This window comes from Myotis nattereri, assembly GCF_964212035.1.
Source record: "Myotis nattereri genome assembly, chromosome: 6".
Taxonomy (NCBI): domain Eukaryota; kingdom Metazoa; phylum Chordata; class Mammalia; order Chiroptera; family Vespertilionidae; genus Myotis; species Myotis nattereri.
Window position 1 is genome coordinate 87,501,715 of NC_138081.1, and position 21,881 is coordinate 87,523,595.

Here is a 21,881-nt window from a genome sequence, read left to right on the forward strand (position 1 = left end):
TCTAAATGTTTTTGTGGCTATAAGAAATAATTCCAATCTTAAAACAAATAGATAAAATAATAAATCATTCTGGAAGAGATTGATTTTTAGGGTAATTAACCCTACCTGTTATCTATCTATCCATGAGGTAACTCAATTTTAAGGCTGATGTTGAAAACAATACTATTTCACAAGGATTCAAACTTTTCAATCTATCCACAGCTTTGAAAGAAAAACTACCATTCCATCATTTTTTAAAAAATAAATCATTACTTTCTTTTCAATCCTCCTAAAGTTTGTCACCTTGCTTGGATATGCTGCACTCTTCTGGGCATAGAATTTCATAGCAGTTATCAAAATAACCAAGCCATGAAGTTGGTTTTATCAAACAATAATTTCCTATCAACAGAAACGTTGGATGTATGACTCATTCCACACAAAGCAAATATTCAACAAATAATGATGGTTAAAATGAATACTTAAATTAAAAGTGTCATAATAATTTTTGTGTTTACTCTTATATTTTCTCATCGCCTACCCACTGTATTGTGGGCACTTTCCTGAAAGGGGCCAGCTGTTTGCTTTGTTTTAAGACAACAAGCAGACACAGAGCTCAAATCACGTTCCAGAGAAGGGCAAGGGGTAGGATGAGGCTGCTAAGAACCAGCTTTCAGAAACGGGAAATCAGTCAGCTTTTTCCTCTCGGATAACCCTTTATTTGCAGAGCAGCGGGGGAATTACGAACACAGTTTGGAAAACAATACTGTGTTGAAAACAGTCTCTTTAGGACCAAGTCCTTACTTCCATGGAAGTAGTCAAATCCAAGAGTTAATTTCAACACAATGTTCAAATTTATTATTTGAAGCTCTGGCAACAGAAAACTGTCTTCTTTAAATGGAAAATGTGACAACTTCTATGAGGTAAATGCATTGGAAAGTGGGAGTGGGTGGGAGAGGCACACGCTTTTTTTTTTTTTTTTTTTTTTTTTTTTTTTTTTTTTTGTAAGGGGGAGAGGATGCATGGGAAGAATCCTAAGCAACCACAACGCCTAGAGCGGTAACGATGGTAGACCGGGCTGCTCGCAGGCTCTCGGATCCCAGCTGCTCACCCAGGGACTTTTGGATTCATTGCTACGGGGCGTCGGCGGAACCCCTGCCTTGGGTAAAAAGCGGGTATTTGTGGAAAAGACGCGCTTCCATAGGACCCGGTGCCCGCGATTCCCCTGGAGACCCTGCCCTGGCCGGCGGCCCCCCGGGGCGAGCCCCACTGGACTCTGCACGGGTCCGAGGTGCGCCCGGGAGGTCCCGCGTCAGCCCAGGAACCGCTTGGACGACTCGGGAACCACCATCACCCGGGCCCGAGGCCAGCGCAGGATGCGCTCCCCGAGCCCCGCCCGCCTCCTGGCTCCACCGGCCTCCGCCGCGGGTCCCCACTCCCTCCCCAGCGCCGCTCCCGCCGGCCGCGCGCCCCGGGGACCCGGGACCTCCCCGCCGCCCCCCGGCCAGGCCGCAGCGAGGCACCGCTTCCCGTAAACTCCCTGCCCCGCCCGGCCCCCTCCCCGCCTCCGCCCCGCCCCCGAGGGCCCCTGAGCGGCGCGCGATTGGCCCGGCCGCGCCATCACTCTGCGGCCGCGGCCCCGCCCCCGTTTCCGACCGCCCGGGAGCCGGGCAGTGGTGTTAGTGCTCGCGGGGCCGCGGCGGAGGGCAGCGTGCGGCACGGCGCGCTCCCCGTCGCCCGCGGGTCGGCGCACGAGCTAGCGGAGCGGCGATCGGGGCGGCGGGCGGCCGGGCTGCCAGCTCAGCCGCCGCCTGGGAAGCAGAGGCAGCTGGTCCCGGTCCAAGATGCGCAGGGGGCGAACTTGACGAGTCCCCCACCCACGCGGCGCGCTTCCTGCCCCCAGGGGCGCTCCCCTCTCCAGGCGGTGCCCGCACGCGACCCTGCTCCAGGTGTGCGCGGGACGCCTCGCCCCCCTCGGGACCCGCAAACTTCACCCCAAGTCCAGCGACTGGACTTGGAGGGCGGTGCCCTGAGCCTGACTCGCGAATCCGCGCCCGGGGAGCTGTCCCGGGGGCTCCCCCGGCCGTCGGAGGGCGGGGACCCGCTGGAAACTTTATCGCCAGCCTAGTAATTGCTGCGTTTTGCTGCTTCTCTCCCGCAGGGGCTGCAGCCAGCTGTCTGCCGCGCTTGCTGGTTTGCCAAAGGAGCCGCCCCAGGAAGAAGACCCGGAGGGGAGTTGTTTGCCCGGGGGCTACCTGCCGCCCAGCCCCGGGGTTGGGGCGGCCTGGATGCGCAGGACCCGGCCCCGCAGCCGCTGACGCCGGGCGGCGGCGAAGTTTGGCTTCTGAGCGGCGGGGCGCAGGGTCACCGGACAGCGGGCAGCCCGGCGGCCGCGGGGGGAGCGATGCCGGTGGGGGGCCTGTTGCCTCTCTTCGGCAGCCCCGCGGGCGGCGGCCTGGGCGGCGGCCTGGGCGGGGGGCTCGGCGGCGGCGGCGGCAGGAAGGGGTCGGGCCCCTCCGCCTTCCGCCTGACGGAGAAGTTCGTGCTGCTCCTGGTGTTCAGCGCCTTCATCACGCTCTGCTTCGGGGCGATCTTCTTCCTGCCCGACTCCTCCAAGCTGCTCAGCGGGGTCCTGTTCCACTCCAGCCCCGCCCTGCAGTCGCCCGCCGAGCACAAGCCCGGGCCCGGGGCGCGCGCCGAGGACCCGGCCGAAGGGCGAGCCCGGCGCGGCGAGGAGGGCGCGCCCGGGGACCCCGCCGCCGCCCTGGAGGACAACTTGGCCAGGATCCGCGAAAACCACGAGCGGGCTCTCAGGGAAGCCAAGGAGACGCTGCAGAAGCTGCCCGAGGAGATCCAGAGAGACATCCTGCTGGAGAAGGAGAAGGTGGCCCAGGACCAGCTGCGTGACAAGGCGGCGTACCGGGGGCTGCCCCCGGTGCGTTTCGTGCCGCCCATCGGGACGGTGGACCGGGAGCCGGCCGATGCCGCCGTCCGAGAGAAGAGGGCAAAGATCAAAGAGGTGAGTGCTCGGTGCTAGAAATTCCTCCCTACCCGCCGTGTTTTGCAGGGAGAAACGACAAACCTCTGAAACTATTCATACTGTAATATTACAGTCTCGGGGGGCATGGATGGAGGCTTACTACCTCCACCAGGTGTGGTGCCAAAGACTCTTTCATTTCTCCTTTTTTCAGTAGCGTAATAGATGTGGCCAGTTACCATCCGAGGTTGAATTCCGTTGCTTCTAACTTGCATGCTCCGGTGAGCGCAGGCCACGCGAGGGAGGCATTAAATGCATGGGCAAGTGGTGTGCAAAACCTCTTTTTTTCCCATTGGTTGATACTGTTAATTGTCTCTGAGAACAGCGGCATTGAAGTTCCCAAACAGTCCTCAGTAAGACTTGGACATGGCTTTGGAATGAAGCCAATGTAAACACTAAGCATCAATCACACATGATGAAAAGATTCTAACAGCAAGCCTGCACACCCCAGCGTTCAGGCATGTGGCCCCAGCCTGCCAGGTGGCATCCTGTGTGTGTGTGTGTGTGTGTGTGTGTACTTTCAGACTATCAAAGTGAAACTTGAGAACTTGCTACCATGGGGGGGGGGGGGTGGCACACTGTGTTTAACTTTTTAAAAAATGAAAAATTGAAAAAGCCAAACCTACTGGCTGTTGCATTTCTGGTGTAGTCAGAAGAAGAAGTATTTCATGTGATGCAACAGGTTTGCCTCTACGGCAGCACAATGATGACAGACTTAATCTAGGACAAACATGGACTTCGATAAGTCTTTCCTAATTTCCTTCTCGTTATTTTCATTTAGAACTTGTAACATGTGGTTAGTTCATGACTGGCTTAAAGCTGAAGGGGACCTTAAAATAATGTTAGACGGTCATTTTAGAGATGAAAGAGCCTGTTATTGATGGAGTCAGGACTTAAAACCTGGACTTCCTCCCTGTCACCTGTGTCACCTGTCTCCAGGCATGTGGACATGCCTCTTTCCACAGCTAGTCTCCCGTGTGAAATTATACCAGCCAGGATTTGTACACGGTCCAAGAGATGTTGGAACCCTATTAAAAAACATTTCTCCTCACCTCTTGATTCAGGTTGCTGAAATACATTATGAAGGGAAGTCATGTTTTTGTCATTTTAAAGAATTTCAGAGTCTCTGAATATACATTTGGCGGTTTGACATTGGGTAGGTAATCAGGAGAGAAAGCTCCCTGGCCCTCCCATTTTCAGACAGGAAAGAGAATTCTGAGGAGGTGAATTGGTATTCAGCTTGAGTGGCTACAGAATGGAATACGCTCGATTGTCATAGGATTTGTGACTTTACTATGAGACCAGATGAATTTGGCTAAGCTGTGCTGGAGCAAGTTAAAGTGGATTTGAGTCCCTTTTAGTCTCCCTGGGTAGCATGCCTTCATCCCCCCTGTGCAGACAGCTTCCTTCCACAGCCCTTCAGCTTTTCTGCTTGGAGACCCTTCCTCGGGCGTAGAGACCCCCTAGACTTGCAGGAATGGATTTTCACTCACTCCCCCTGACAGCTTTGGTCCAGCAGTTTGCCTTCCCCAGGAACATCTATCAGGGCTACAGAACGAGGAAGGCGGAAGAAGCTCTACTTCTCACCAGCCATCTCCCTCCCCTCTTCATCCCCAGCCTCCTTAAAAATATCCCACCAAACCCATAGGTAAATTCACCCTAAATCTGTATCTGCTTATATTTTCCTTACGTTTGAAGCATTGTAATTGACATGTCTCGTGCTTCTAATTTCCTGTGAGCTGCCAGTTAGTGGAATTCATTGTTGTCCAAGGAAATTATTTTAAATATTAAAGATGTATGGATGTTAAAAAGCTATTGGTCCTGACCAATAGTGATTCAAAGTGCATTTAGAGCAGAAGCAGTGGGACAGTAGCAGTCATATTAGCAGCATGCATATCTGGCCCTATTAGGTTCGTGCTATCTGGGTCTCTAAATCAAAAGGTCTTAATTAACCATGGAAAGGGAATTTAGGTTGCCTTCCATGTCCGTATGTTAGCACCTAGATGTTTTGAAATTGCCCAGTCTTGCATAAAGTGGTGGAACTAAATGTGTTCTTTATATTCCATGTTGTGAGAATCCAAAAAAAAAAAAAAAAAGCTGGCATAATTAGCTTCAGTATTTAGGCAAAGTCTAAAGGGAAGAAATGGATTATGGTTTTTCATCAGATTAGTTCAGGCAGATGTGTTCCTTTGTAAATAAAAATAACGAAGTAACTCATGTTAGTCTAAAACTGGGCTGTAAATGTGCAGTTTCAGAGAGAAAAGAGTGGTTGCCCATTGTGAAGAGGGCATTGGACTTTTAACTTTGCACATTTAGATTCCGTTCCAGGTACCGCTATGGACTCCTTGCCTTGAACCAATGGATCTTTGCCTTGGTTTTGATCTTGATCATTCCTATATTTTATTGTTCTCTTTACATACTTAGGTTCTCTATTGCACCTAAATGTGCTAATAGTTTTATAGTAAAATTAAAAGATATAGGCAAGTCTAATATTTTAGTCTAATATTGGGGAGTGTAGACTCTAATTTCTGAGCCAAACTTTTAGTTGGTTTAAAGACAGCCAATACTATTTTTGTATTGCCAACACAGTTGTGTTACTGGTACTGTGGTAAATTTTTAACAAATTTGCGCCCAGAGAAGACAGTCTGTAATTTCAAATAGGATATTGCCTAGTGCACTCCACAAAAGGTATTATCTGCTTTCCAGTACTTATTTGATGGATGTTCAATCTTGGTGTAAAACTTAAAATTGAAATTAAGACACCCATACACATACACACACACACACACACACACACACACACCCCCATGGTAAATTTGTAAATAAATTAACTCTGGAATTTCCCTGAATTTTATAAGACATATATAGTATATGTTTTCATGAGTTTGATCTTTTAAAAATTGTACTCAAGGTGTCCTTAGCTTTAAAAGCGGTATTAGAATAATGAAGCACAGAAGTTAGAAAAATTGTCAGTTTCTCAAAAAATTAGGATGGTTTTTTTGGGGATTATGGCTGATTCGCCAGTTGGGGAGTCTATCAGGTAAGGCATCAGGTCCTATCAGAGGTGGGTGGGGTTACTATTGGCTTCTAAACAGGCTTTAGTTTTTTTTATTACAAACCTGTTTATGTAATTATAAATTTAAAAATATTTTTATTTTGATGGCTGATAGCTGAAATACATTTTTATACCTTATACTAGCTTTAGATTGTTCTTGAGTGTATAATTTATGTTAACTACTAACAGTTAACCCTTTTATTAAAGATCAGACATAGGAATAATCTACCTTGGCAGATTAAAACAAAACTTTCATTTTGAAACTTAACTTTCCAATTTACTTGTATGGGTAGTTCTGGTGTGGAGAATGATTTTTGCAAAATAATAAATGCCACACTTTGAAGACCTGTCTCTGAAGGAGCTTATTAAATACCCTTGGGTTGTTACGTTGCCTGTTTGCTCTCCCTGCTCTGAAACACACACACATTGAATATGGGTAAATGCAAATTTCTCCACTGATAGGACTGGTCCCAGAATAGGTACCTCATAGAGTGTTGTGGGAGGGCTCTCTCTAACAGGTAGATGAATAAATTTGGATTTCAACAGTGTAAGCACTGGAGTAGACACTGACTATTGAACATTAATATAGGAGAGCAAGAAAAGATTGTTAATAGATAATCAATTATGTTCAGCGTAATTTTTCTGTAAACTGTTGGTAATCTGTCTGAGAGGAGTATTCTGTCTTCTTATCAGGTAACGTTAGATTCATATAAAGGAGCTGTAGTTAGGACTTAGAATCTAGCTAAGGGTGTGAAAAGAGGTAAATGCATTTTTGAGTTACTGCATCTGCATTTCTTATGTGAGCTACTAAATGAAACCATCTGGAGAAATGTACTCTAGTATTTCACATGTGTAAAGAATGCCTTTGTATGAGATCTGAATTTGTGGGAATTCAGTGGAGAATCTACATATATTTGTATTAAACTATTTCATAATTTATGGGAGTACAAATTCTTTCTTTGAGTGAGTTTAAAAGATGTGCCTCATGGTCAGAGGGAGGGAATACCCACAGGTCTGTGTGAGTGCTGAGGACCAAGTTCACATGCATACCTCAGAGGTGTCACTGCTTAGGTTCCAGAGCACTCACTGCAGTAAAATGAGATTCGCAATAAAGTGAGTTGTAATCTTTTTGCTGGTGGAGGGTCTTGCTTTCAGTTTGGGGGGGAAGCAACATCTGTGAAGTGTAATAAAGCAAAAGGCAATAAAATGAGGTATGCCTGTACATGGGCAGATCAAAACTGCCCTGGAGCCTGCTTCTACCCCATAGGCCAGTAGAGAACCTGTAGCCTTTTAAGTTCTTTATAACCTATACAACCATAGAAACGTATGTGTTTGTCAAAAATGAGTTTTGATTGGTCAAAATAGAAGCAGCCATTCTCTGAGCTCCAGAGATACTATGAAATGCCTTTCTCATGAGTAGACAAAAATGATAAAGGGAGAAACCAGCGTTTGGTAGCTTAAGGAAGAAATTCTTTCTTTGGGGAGACTTAAGTCTTGACTTTTCTTAGCCTAGTGCCTTGCTTAGTATTAAGTAATTGAACTACCTCTAACCGCCCCCCCGCCCCAACCCTTCATTCCTAAATCTGTTTAAAGGTCCTTTATACAAACTCTGCAAATTAATTTTTCTGTTACCAACAATATGCCCTAAAAATTATAACTCTGATTTTTAAAAGTAAACATATGCTCTAAATCATGAAGTATTGTATCTGGAGGAGACCTTAGAGATAGCTCAGCTATTCATTTTACAGTAGAGGCCTCTGATACACAAAGATTGTTCTGGAAGTCATGTTGCCAGTTGGTGTAGAATTGAGTTGAGAATGGAAGCCCCATCCTTGGTGAGTGTTGCTCACTCTCCTATCATAGATCACATCCTAAATAAAATGCCAAATAAGTGTTCATTATTTGCTGACCCTAATACAGAGTACAAAGCACACACTAGTACAATGTAATTCTTCAGAATTATCAAATTGACCTCATATTCTTGTTATGTTACCTACAGTAATTTTTTTTACTATATCTTTTTACCTACTGTAGTTTTTTTTCTAAATCTTATTACTGGCATGATTTAGAAGATTTCATCTTTCTAAAGCTGCCCAGGGAAAGTTTGATAGACATTTTTCCTATTTATAAATGTCTCTGCAGGAAGCATAGCATATCTAATCATCCAATTGGGCATTCTTTTCAAGGAGAGGTGAGGGAGAAAAATGGGAGGGAGAAAAGCAGATAGGAGAGAGAGCCTAGAGAGAGAGCCTGTGACAGCATGGGGGCTCTTTTAAACTATAAATGTAAGAAACAAAAAAAATAAAAAAGATAAAGATAACAAAACAGAAACAAAAATAAAAATAAACAAATAAACTATAAATGTATATACTCTTTTGTTTTTAAATTATTTTTTAACTAATGTTGTATTAGTTTCAGGTGTGCAGCACAGTGATTAGACATTTATAAACCTAACAAAGTGGTCACCATGATAAGTCTAGCACCCATCTGTCACCATACATAGTTATTACAATATTATTGACTGTATTCTCTGTGCGGTACCTCACATCCCCGCGACTTGTTCTGTAACTTGCAGTTTGTACTTCCCAACTGTCCTCACCTTTTTCGCCCATCTCCTCACCTCTCCTCCCGTCCGGCCACATCTCTGGTTGTTCTCTCTCTGTGAGTTGTTTCTGTTTTGTTTGTTTCTTTGTTTTTTATCTTTTACAGGTAAGTGAACTCATTCAGTATTTGTCCTCCTCTGACTTATTTCACTTAACATAATAACCTCTAGGCCCATCCGTGTTGTCACAGATAGGAAGATTTCGTTTTTTGTTTTTTTTATAACTGAGTAACATTCTAGTGTGTGCGTACCACATCTTGGTACGTATTCTTTTGACATTGCACTATGTGTAACAGAAGAACTGATAGCTAACCTGAAGGACTACATTTTTAAAAAAGTAGTCAGGCATTCAAAATTACACCAATCTATAGATCCTTCATTCCAGGAGCACACAGCTCTCTTCGCCCAAGTAGGTCCTGAGATTCTCTGATGCCCTTACCTTTCCCTGCTCCCTCCACTTGTAGCAACATGGTGGTAGGCAGGGCTGGCTCTGAAGTCAGATGCATGCCCCGGGTCTGAACAGGGCCTCTTTCATTTACAAGGTTTGTGACCTTAAATAAGTTTCATTTTGTTTTTTATCTTTCAGAGCTTCATTTTCTCATTTGTAAAAGGGGGATAATAAAAGCACCCGTTTTTGTTGGATCAGAAGGCTTAAATGTGACCCTCCACACAAAACACTTAGAATCTGGTATCAGGCATGTAGTGAGTGCATAATAAATGCTACTTCCTATTATTACTGTTTTAGTTATTGCCTAAAGCTGTTAAGCCAAGATTATGTTGTTTCATATATACTGTTTGATAAATCAGGGATGTGGGTAATTAAGTTTCAAAAAGTTATCAAAAACAACTTCAAATAAGTTTGATGCTTAAAGGGATCACAATGATCTTTCCAGACAGCTCTCCTTTTATTGTGGTGCTGTCAACTCTGATTTTCTCAGATTTCTGCCACATTTCAAAAGGCTTAGGTATCTTTAAAAGTATATACTTCTTCAGCTTGTGTACTTCAAAATATGTGGTAAAGAATTAATTTGTCTTTTCCTCACAGTCTAATGTGCTTGTTACTGAAGTACCATCTTCTGAGAGTAATCACAGTTCCTGAGTTATCTCCTTATGCATGGAAATGGTTCCCCAAAATAGAGAAAGAGGTTGAGTCAAGTGCATTTTCACCTGTTTTGTCTTTGGAGGAATGTTTTTAAGAAGAGAGAAGAAAATTGTTTTAGACTTGGCAAACATTTATATAATTATGATCAATTCTATAATCAGAGCTCAGTCTGTCACTTGATAGTCAAAATTCATATATAGCAGTTGTTCTTTGTAACTCAATGATTTGGGGCCTTTTTTGAGAGTTTTGAGTTTAGCTTGACTAGGGTTTCAGGCCCAGAAGGGCCTCAGAGAGCCTGAAGCCCAGTACTCATTTTATAAATGAGAAACAGTGCACTCGATGGGGATAGAGATGGGAACTGCCTCTTAGTGCCCAGGCCTCGCTAAGCCTGTGCTAACTCAGCTCTAATGGCTTGACTCCACCTCCTGCTCAGGCCTGAGTGGCAGGCCAGCACCAGAGCTCTCTGAGACCATCCATCCTAAGGGGAGATGAGACATCTTTGCTGGGGAAGGTTTATCCTGAGAAAGCAATGCTGGCTAATTCCTTTGCTCTTGAATGCAGCAGCTCTGCCCCTCCCCCACTGAGTCCTGATAAAGACTTCTGAGATCAGTAGGTGCTTGAAAGGAAACCTAATGAGATTAAGGTTTAAGAGCATTTAAGGGGCAAAGCCCTCTTTTGTGTCTGGGATACTCTGGCAGTTGCGTTAGGTACTTTAGAACGCAGCAGGCCCGCAGATAATTCAGAACAGAGGCAATAAAATTAAAAGGCCCAGGTAGGTATCCTTCCTGGTGGCTTGACATTTGTAACTAAATTGCCTCCCTCACTTCCTTTTTTCTGTCAGTCCACTGGCTCTTAAGCCTAGCAAAGGCGCAGTCCCTGGTTCTCTGCACTACCTTTGATCACTCTCACCTACAGCCTTTCACCCAGTGACACTCGGGCCACATTACATGGACTTTCAGTGGCAGTTTTCCACGTATTGATATGTGGGTCTCCCATTGATTATCCTCCAGTTCTCAGAGTGAGAGGAGGCCTGCCAGTGAGGGGCTGGAAACCTGATGAGGGACACCAAGTTCTGCCAGGAGGAGTTGAAGAGCAGCACTGAAGCAGTCTCTGTTGCGACACTGGCGGGGGTGCCCGTTTGCCTGGGCCAGTCGTTTATAGGAAAGGGTGTGGCAATAATTGATGTACCCAGGCTGTGAATGACGTCCAGAGACATGAGCTGTTGCTGAAATCTCCGTATCTGCCAGATCCTTCTTCACTGATGGCCTTTTCAAAGCCCTGCGAAGAACACTCGATTCCTCTAAGGGACCAGAGAGAGTCAGAACCTAGAAGGCCAGGCTCCTGGCCACTCTGCCGGTGGCCGCGTCCAGCTTTCCTGAAATGATGCTTGGGGCATGACTTCTGACCCTGGTTCCTCTTTAATAAGATTATGTGCTGGAACTACTCAAAGGGAGGGCGTTTCCTCGCTGTGTCTGTCTGTCAGGGCATCCGGCAGAAGGACAGACCTGAGGGATGAGTAAGGCAGCGCAGGGGTGTGTGCCCAGTCTCCGAATCTCATTCCCAGAAATGTCACCATCAGGGCCTCCCTTTCGTTGATGTATTGCTTCTTAAAGGCTGCTGTGAGAAGTATATCACTAAAGCGGCCGAGCAAAAATGGTTATACTCTGAGATTTGTGTTAGCAAGAGTGAGAATATGCTTGTAGAAGAAGTAAGCATCTTTCATTGTGTTATTTCATTATAAACTAATGCTTGCTTAGGAAAGAACCTTTTAAAGGTACACAAGAGTAGGAAAAAGAAAAATAAATCCTTCAGTCTGTCACTAAGTCACATGTAGTGTCAACAGTATACCTACCCCAACATATAGGTTATTTCTTTCTACAGTTGCAGCCACACTACACGCACACACACACACACCATATATATATATATGTTATTTTCATTTTCTTTTAATGTGTCATTGTACGGTAGTATAATATATGAAAAAAAAGATCGTAGTTTTTTCTAACCATTGGTCCTGAACAATTAGATTACTTACAAGTTTTTTTGTTTTTATAAAAATTGCTGAGATAAACACCTTTGTCCATTAAGTTTTCGCCTCATTTTTCATTGCCAGCACATCCGTAAGTAGCACTTCCCTTTAAATTCCTAAAAGGGGAAATGAATGGGTCAAAGGATCATGGTATATTTTGAGGAATTACTTTCCATAAACAATTTATACTTCCTCCTATAATATGATGAATGTAGTCTATTGAATCTTTATTACTTTCATAGGTGATAGAACAGTATCTTGTATATTTAATTTGCCTTTGAGCAACATTTTCTCTTGTGTTGGTTGACTAACCACATTTCCTCATTGTGAATTGTAAACTACAAGGAAGTTTTTAAAGGAGCAGGATTGGGAAGAAGGCAGAGCTTGGAGGCTTATTGGGTGGAATATCAGAGAAGGTGGCTCTAACCTGGCTTAAGGGACATGGGCTCTCGAAGGAGGCAAAGTCCTGAAAAGCAATAGAGAGCATTTTATTTTCAAAAACTTAGAAGCCCGGCCAGTGTGGCTCAGTGGTTGAGTGTCAACCTATGAGCCACGAGGTCATGGTTCGATTCCCAGTCAGGGCACATGCCTGGTTGCAGGTTCCATCCCCAGTGTGAGGCATGCAGGAGGCAGCTGATCAATGATTCTCTCTCATTATTGATGTTTCTATCTCTCTCTCTCCCTTCCTCTCTGAAAGCAATAAAATTTAATTTAAAAAAATTTTGCTCTTGTCTGGGTTGGGACCTAAGATAAAAAGTAGTCTTTATTGATAGGAGCACAGCCTCCTATTTATTGGGATACGCTCAAGATCCCCAATGGCTTCCTGAAACAGCAGATAGTACCAAACTCTATATATACTCTGTTTTTTCCTAGACATACATACCTTTTAACTTGAAGCACTGTACGGTTCTCTTTGGCTATTCGAATTGCCAGCATCACTACTTCTGTGCTTTGGGGCCATTATTAAATAATGTAAGGGCTTCTTGAACACAAGCACTGCAATACAGCAACAGTTGATCTAAGAACCCAGAGGACGACTAAGTGACTGACAGTGGGTCCGGGGGTATATACAGCCTAGCTACTCTGGACAAATGGCCGATTCACACCAGGGTTAGTGCAGGTTAGGCATTTTATCATTTTATCACACTACTCAGAATGGCACACAATTTAAAACTTACGAATTGTTTATTTCAGGAATTTTCCATTTAATATTTTTGAACGGCAGTTGGCCTTGGGTAACTGAAACCACAGATAAGGGAGGACTGCTGAAAACATCTATGTCAGCTAAGCTCCCACTGGCTTATCTTCACTGTTAAGTAATAGTTGGGGTTTTGCATCACATATTTTAGGAAGTATGGCTTCTTTGGAGATCTGCGAAAGGTGGGGGAGAGGATCTTTCTCTTTTTAGAATTCATCAGAATGATTTTCTTTTATTTTAAGATTATAGTTGAAGATCAAAAGTAGTCCAAATAGAATTTCAGAAGTGATTTATTGATGCCAGAAAATTGGCAAGTCTTACCAAGTTAAATTCTTAAAGAGAAAATTAACCAAAAGGAAATCATTCTTAAGAATTCATAGCAGTAACTATACATCTTTATGTGTGAAGGGGCAGGCCAATCTTTTGTATCTTAGAAGCCTTCAGTTTTTCAAATAGGGTAAATGTACTTTTCATCTAAGGTATTTATTTTAGAATAAAAGACAGGCATGACTTGTTTATGAAGTTTGGGCTTGATATTTTTTATTTTACTTTTTGCTAATTCCTCTTAATAACATGGTTTTAGACCTGCTTTTTTAAGATGGCAAAGAGGTACATATTTCAAAATGCACTTGTAGTCTGACCTTGGTTAGTTCATAAAAGTCTTCCTACTGCCAGAACTGTTTAAATTTGGCTTTGAGACGACATTAACATGGTGAATAACAGTTGACATACTACATTATTTTTATAAATTGTGGTTTGAGATAATAGTAATTTTAGAATATTTAGGATGCTGTTCTCTAAGATGTGTTACTTTTGTAGTCAAAGTGGCATATAAAATGGCAAGTACAGGTTTTCAACCCGTAGTTAGAAATGCCTCAAACGGTTCATATTGTACATTCAGGAGTTTTTAGCCCGAGCCAGCGATTTTATATGGCATTCTTAATAAGTTTAAAAGGAATTTTATGTAGTTCAAAAGCGTGTTTTATAATTGGCATGTATTAATACGCTGTGCACATTCACTCCTATTAAGCATTTTGGTTAGTCTTCATTACTTAATCCTCCTAGGAGTTACTTAGCTTAGAGTGTGTGATGAAGAATTCAGTAGCTTAAGGAAAAAAAAAGTGGGGGTTGGTCAATATGAGGAGCATAAAAAATGAAGAAGATTCATTAACTACTATTGAAAGCTGCTTTAGCAGTTAGGGTGAATAAAAAGTATGATTAATTAAGTGTTCTATCAGTAATAAGATAGAATGGCAGCATAGCTTGGAAGTGCTTCTGTCTTTTCCTGCCTCCAAGAGGACAGAATCTCCGTGAGGCTGGCTCTTCCTTAGCTGTGAATCTGCCCCAGAGCCACCATGCTGAGCAGGAGAAAGAGCTTTCTCCTTACCTGTCCACCGGTCAGCTAGCCCTGGGCCCTGCCCATAATGTGACCCAGTAGATATTTGTTGAATGAGTGTGTGTTTTAAAGCAAACATAGGCAGAGGTGAAGTGTGACAGGTCCCCCGTTTATATAATCACATAATGTGGAAGTAGAATCCAACCATCTTTAGAGCCCCTTCCGCCATCCTCATGGCCTACAAGCCATTGTCTTCTGAGGGGACACTTGACTTTTGGTTTGCTTTGTTTTTTTTCATTTTAAAATGTATTTTTTATTGTTTATAGTATTACAGATATCTCCCTTTTTTCTTTCCCTTTTCCCCATCCTCCCAGCCCCTACCCACCCCTCAGGTTTTCACTACCTTATTGCCCGTGTCCATGGGCTATGTGTTTAAGTATATAAGTTCCTTGGTTTATGACACTTGACTTTTGATAACAGTCAAAAGTGATTCAGAACTGCATCTAGTGAGTGAATAAAGAATATATCCATGGAGGAAACACCTTTTCCAGTTTTAAAGTTGCTTTCAGAATAATTTATAAAATGAAAAACTGTATTAATTTTCTTACATGACTTGTAAACTGACTGTGAAGGTGGCTCATAAAATACCTTTTGAGTAGCTGTAATACAGCTGAAATAAATACAGATACTGGTGAGATTCCTCCGAAGGTCCACAGCTCCTTGAACGTAAAAGTTCCGTTTCATTTTGGAGTTCGCCTGCTTTATTTTTATACCCAGCGTTTTGTTTTTCAGGTCCAGTAGTCTACCCTTAGCCATGGTTTTGCTTTCTGCGGTTTCAGTTACCTCTGGCCAACCATGGTCTGAAAATATCAAATGGACATTTCAGAAATAAACAATTCAGACGTTTTAAATCGTGTGTTCTTCTGAGTAGCGAGATGAAATCTCCCCTGTCCTGTGTGGGGTGTGAATCTTCCCTTTGTCCAGCATTTCCATGCTGTACGTGCTCCCTGCCGCTTAGTCATGTAACCACCCTGGTTATCAGATCGGCTTTTCCTGTGTGCCGGTGCTTGTGCGCAAGTAACCCTCATCATCAGAAGGTCAATGAAAGCCTAACTCGATGTCACAATCTCCATGCCATTCACCTGTCACATAGGTATGGTGTCCTCTCACATCATCACAAGAAGGGTGAGTACAGTACAATAGGGTATTTTGAGAGACCACATTCACTGAACTTTTGTTGCAGTATATTGTTATATTTTATTATTAGTTTTGGGTAATCTTACTGTGGCTGATTTATAAATTCAACTTTATTATAGTTATGTATGTGTAGGAAAACACATAGTATATATAGGGTTTGGTATTATCTGTGGTTTCAGGCATCCACTGAGGATCTTAGAATGGATCCCTCAGTGGATAAGAGAGCGCTGCTGATTTTAATTTAGGTAAAGTTCTCATTTATTTCTGTCCATTATTATCTAGAAATTGGACTACATTAATAAGAACCGTTTTTATTTTTGTTTTACATTTTAATTCTATATATGATATACCTAATTAAAGGTGTGGTTTTTTTTCCTATCCTAGTGAAAAAATTTTGAGGGACAATGGTGTTTTCATAAGTAATGCTACACTGAAATGAAAAGTCATAGGTTAGGTGTTATTTTCCACAAGAGAAATTAGAATTTAATAAAAATTTTCTCTATAAGAAGGTATATTTGGAGAAAGAACTTTGTTTCCTAATTTAATATTGTTATCTCCTGAAAAGTGCTATCTCAAATAAATATTTGCATGGTACAAACTATGAATTTTATGAATTTGCAAATGGTCCCTTTTCGAACGCATTCTGTAGATCACTATTAGATGAACCTTCTTAAAATAACACTTCTCTCCTGTTGCCCAGCTCAGAGGTTTTAGTGTTCCTTCCTTTCCTATGGAGTTAGCTACTCAAAGATTGACCTGGAGGGCATGCTTACTGACAGATTGCTGGGCTTTGCCCCAATACGTTCTGATTCAGTAGGTGTGAATGCGTCACAGAATTTGCATTTTTAACATGCTCTTGGGTGATGCTGACACTGCTGGACCTGTGACTAAAGTTTGAAAAGCGTTGCTCTGGAATGAAGTTCTAGTTGCTTAGGCTGACATTCCTAACCTACAGATCTGCCTTGGTTTGCTCCTTGAGTCCTATCTCTCTCTCTGTTTTAAAAATATTTTTTTATTGATTTCAGAGAAGAAGGGAGAAGAGAGAGATTGAAACATCAGTGATGAGAGAGAATCAGTGATTGGCTGCCTCCAGCATGCCCCACACTGAGGATTGAGCCTGAAACCAGGAATCGGACTGTGACCTGTTGGTTCACAGGTCTATGTTCAACCTCTGAGCCACGCCAGCCCGGTGAGTCGTATCTGTTAAGTTTGGCCTGTGTGTGGCTAATTTTATATATTATCTTCCAAGCAGACCCCCTAAGTGTGGAGACACCTTTTCCTTGAAAATATCTCATAGGTTCATGGCCCAGAATGTAAAGTGGAAAGCAGTTTGTCTTAAATATAACCAAAATGAGATGCAGTTTAAGCGTGTCACCAAAACTGTAGGCAGATTAGAATTGTGGTGGTGGGGGAAACCCTTCTGGGACTCCCTTTCCACATCTGGGAAATGGAGCTAATAATTCCTTTGCAGAGTTGTTGTAAGAATTAAAGTAGAAGATATATGTGACTCTCAGCACAATGCCTGGCATGTAGCATAGCCAATAAACAGTATTTATTTCTTAGCAACTAGGGAGGGGTTCATTGAAATGATAGCTTGAACTTTTCTTAAGAAAAGCGGTTGTTCATAAGTAATTGGATTCAAGAAGTCATTTCCAGGAAAGGAAAGGAAGTTTTGGCTGGAGTATTGCCGTGTTAACCAACAGTTTGTATTGCTGCTGCCACCTTCCTTTGTTGTTGTTGAGAAATCCCTGCTTCCTGTGGCAGGAAAGTAAGCATTCTTTTGCCTTGTTTCAGTTGTTATCTCATAGAAGTGATGCTCATCCTTAGGAAAACCAGTGTCCAGTTACATCTGGCTTCCTGGCCTGCTATCACTCAAATACTCAGATTCTTTGATTGATTGATTTGGCATGACAGGAATGGGGGGGTTGCAGGGGGAGAAGGGGGAGAACAGAGAAGAATGAAATCTGGAAAAATACCTTAGGGGCAAAGAAATATTTGTGAGTGCAAAAGCTGAAATGTTTCATTCAGAGATAGCTACGGGTGTAAATATAGCTCAATAATTAGGCATATGGTGCTTTCATTTAAGAAGTGTCTACACCCTTTGTGATAAGATCCGTTGAATATTAGAGCTGCAGCTTTAACCACGCTGGGCGCAGAGATTCCTAATGCATTTAAAACAAGAATCGAAGAGTGAAATGGAAAACAGAGTTAATAATTTGTCCTTGGTTGGTTTTAATCTGCTCTTTATTAACTTTGTAGTTTATGCCTGGAGGATTAGATTTGGAAACAGAACACCAGCGAATGTTCTTAAAGGTTTACTTCTTTTTATCGCAACATTATATTCTTAAAGACTTTCTGAAGAACATTTTGACTGAATTTAGTCTTAACGTAAGAGATGACACGTTGTTATGATTCAGTCTAAAATATTAGGAAGCCTTTGATCTATGATGTTATTTTGAACTTTAAGTGTTTCCTGTTAGATTTCAATTTGGAATTTATTTAATAAAAACTTATTAATAGAGAGAGGTAAAGATATCCTATCCTGGCTATCCATATGTTTTCATCTTTTTTTTGTTTGTTTTTTTCTAGTTCCCCCCTTTTTAAGCCCCACCCCATCTATTGTTTTCAATATTAGAATTTTAAATCTGCTTGCTATTGGTAGTAAGGAAAATAAGTACAAATCAAAGGATGTTTGTATTTCCCATGCCTTGTGAAATGTTTCTAAGATTGATTGAAGACAAATAGACAATTGTAATTTTATATATAGAAGGAATATATATCTTAGAATAGGATTCTAAGATGAACTAAAGTACAGAGTTTTAAAAACAGTAGCCCTCAGGGGAGTGGGGAGGGAAGATTCTATTCTGTTCACCTATTCCTTTCTTAGTCTTCTTTAACGCAGTGCCATTAGAATATGCCTGGAAGTTGTATATTTGATTCTGTGGTTGTAGTTCTCCACCCACCTGTGATCTAGAGAATTACACTCTAGATTTTCATAAGGTAAAGCCACAAGAATTTAGTAATCTCGGTTTTTGGGGACTAGGAAAAAGTTTGATAAACTATACTACCAGGTCTGAGTTAACTTAGTATAGATTCCTCATTAGGAAAACTACTCTGGATGTTTGTATTCTTGAGAAGTCAAAGTTTTGACCTAAACCCTCTACTTTAACTTTGATGTGGTAAGTGAGGTTTAGGATTTTATAATCATACTAGAGGCCTGATGCATGAAATTCATGCAAGGGTAGGCCTTCCTTCCCCAGGCTGCCGGCACCGGCTTCCCTCTGGCATCCGGGACCCGGGCTTCCCTCGCAGCCCTGGCTTCATCCAGAAGGTTGTCTGGAAGGACGTCCAGTCTAATTAGCATATTACACTTATATTATTATAGCTATGCCAGAGGTAATCAAGTATTTGGCTTAAGCTAGCAGTATTTTTCTGCCATACTTTTTTACCCATTCCTGTTCTTCGTCTTCCATCCGCTTGTGTTTTGTCTCAGAGAGAGGTGATGCTAAGGACACAAAGGGAGAGAGACGAGCAGCAGAGGTGGGATTATATATATTACTCATGTCAGATTACTTGGTGATCAAGGGGTGACTGGTTAGTAGCGACTGAGCAGCCCTCTTGCTTCCAGGAACCTTGAGAGGTGAATTCTAGACGTTGGCACTGACAGATCACCTTTTCCCTGACTGCTGGGCACTGGCTGCTGCGCTCTAGAATTCCTGAGAGAGAAGGCTGTCTAGTTGCATGATTGGTTACTATATTTGCAGGCCTTTGGTTCTCAGTGGGATTGCTCAAAAGCTATCTCAGGAAGGAAATGCCTTTGATAGATCTGAAATCTCATTCATCACCATAGTGTCCCCAAGGTTTTCCAAAACATGGGAGATTTCACAGATAGCACTTTCAGGGGCTGATCTGAAGGTGCTAAACCAAACCGATGGGGAGGGAAGGTTGTTCTTCCACCTCTCCGTGAAATCACTGCCCCTGTTCTTCACCCTGGAGTATCCTGTTTCACAACCCCAGAGGCACGAACAGTTGATGGGCACGAAAGAGTGTCTGTGTATATAATGCACCCAGGGTTTTCCATCTTTATATAACAAGACCTTAAGTTAGATATTTCTTTTTTAAACGGAATTTTTGCCTTAAGATTTTTTTTTTAATCCTCACCTAAGGATATTTTTTCATTGATTGTTAGAGAGTTGAAAGGAGAGGAAGAGACAGAGAGAGAGAAACATCGATGTGAAAGAGACCCATCGATTGGTTGCCTCTTGCATGTTCCTGACCAGTGGATCGAGCCTGTAATTGAGGTACATGACCTTGACAGGAAATCGAACCCGAGATCCTTCAGTTCTCGGGCCAAGGCTCTATCCACTGACTCAAGATTTTTATTCCTCAATTAACTCTTAAACCTCAGCTATTCGTTTGCAGGTTTATTTGGTTTATGATAACAACAATAACAACGCCTGATAATTTTTTCTTTAGATTTAAAATAGAGGTGGTCCGTTAAGACCACACATTTAATAAAAAATACAGCTTCTTAGTTATGCTCCTCCCAATGGAACGTATGTTATTCTTCTTGTTCATGGAATGGTCTCCTGAAGATTGATCTAAGTATAATTAAAGCAACCAAGAACTAGATGTTTGCACTTTCATCTTTGCAACAGATTTTTTTTCTCCTTTACAGTTTTAATTCTAGAGGGATGAAAGTGTAAAAATAATTACAGCATACCATTTGCTGCGTGTTTAACTTCTTGTCAGGCACTATGCTAACAACTTTATATACATAATCTCATTTAATTTTCAGAACAACACTATGAATTCAGTGTTGTTTTCCCCATTCGCTTGAGGCCAGGAGGGTCTAGCAAATTGCCTAAGGGTATAGAGCTTCTGGGTGCCTCACCTGGACTTTGACCTTGGGCACACTTATTCCTTCCCCAGCACCCACTCCCGGTGGGCACCTTTGAGCCCTCACCAGCTCCCTGCCTGGCCCTCCTGAGGCTCTTACCCACCTTACTTACTAGTGAAGAATGGGACTCCTGTCTAAGTTACTCCTTTGCCTGAGAAATAGGAGGGAAACGGGCTTGAGTGTGGACACCATTTCCATCTCAGCTTGTGGCAAACAACATACTGGATGTTTTTAAAACTTAATTCTAAAAGTAAACCCATGATCAGTTTCTTTGGAAAAGCTTCTCTTAAGAGTAATATTGTGTTCAACAGAAAGTTCATTTTTATCATTGTTTGTTAATAAATGTGTATACATCTTAATGATATGTATAGGCAAATTATATACATGATTATGTGTGTGTATATAATTATCTAAAATAATGCTTTATGCATTAATGAAAGTAATTGGGGGGAGTTCTGGAAAGTTGTTTAAATCAAAATGAAGAGAAAGAAAAGAGTCTCTAAACGAAACTGTAAATGTGCTTCCTTTCCTCCGCCTAGTCTTGGGGCCAATATAACGCCTAAATTTTAGAGGAAATAATCTTGCAGTTATTTAATTTTTAAGTGAGACATTTCATAAAGGATGGCCATAGTAACATAAATGAAATGTGAATTTTAAATTCGTAATGAGGTAGATTACCAAAAGAGATTCTGTGAGTCAAAGTAATACACTGTTACTGACAAGACACTCATGTTTTTTACGGAAGTGACAACCAAAGCATATTGAACTGGTCCTAAGCTATTACTCTTTCTAAAGTATATGCAAATGGGAAATACATTAACCATTCATATTCAGATGTTTAAAAACATAATCTTCGTATTATTTTCCTTTAGTAAAGCAAATTAAGAAACATTTCCAATAGTCCTTCTGCTGGGGTCCAACCCCAGCGGGTCCAGGGGTCCCCAAAGGTGTGGACAGAGTCAGCAAAGAAGGAAGGACACGGAGACAGTGTTCAGTTGATCAGCAGCCTAGCCAGGATCTCCAGCCAAGTTCTGGTCTGGATCTCCAGCGAAGTTCTGTTTAGGATCTCCAGCCAGGTTCTGTGTCCATGGTCTCTTGCTAGATTCTCCAGGCAGGTTCTCTAGCCAGGTTCTGTAGCCATGTTCCCTCGCTAGGTTCTCCAGCCAGGTTCTGTCCAGGTTCTCCAGCCAGGTTCAGTCACCAGGTTCTAGTCAGGTTCTCTTGCCAATTTCTGTAGTCAGGTTCAGTCCAGGATCTTTTGCTATGTTCTCTCGCTAGGTTCTGTCTCTAGGTTCTGAGGCCAGTTTCTGTCCAGGATCTTTTGCCATGTTCTCTCCAGCGAAGTTCTTCTGTCTCTAGGTTCTGTGTGGGTTCTGTCTTCTAAGTTCTGTCTTGTTACATCTGTATTTATACCAGTTGATTCTAATCCTTTCAATCTCTATTACAAAG

The 21,881-nt window shown here is 42.4% G+C and overlaps 1 protein-coding gene across 1 annotated transcript in view; it reads left to right on the forward strand.

Moving 5' to 3' along the window:
* Nucleotides 1-2,365: 2,365 nt before the first annotated feature.
* Nucleotides 2,366-21,881, forward strand: part of MAN1A1 (mannosidase alpha class 1A member 1) — a 148,729-nt gene continuing 129,213 nt past the window's right edge. The window contains exon 1 of the mRNA XM_081094754.1: nucleotides 2,366-2,995. Coding sequence (XP_080950880.1) covers nucleotides 2,381-2,995 — 615 coding nt within the window. The 5' untranslated portion in view covers nucleotides 2,366-2,380. The remainder of the gene's footprint in view (nucleotides 2,996-21,881) is intronic.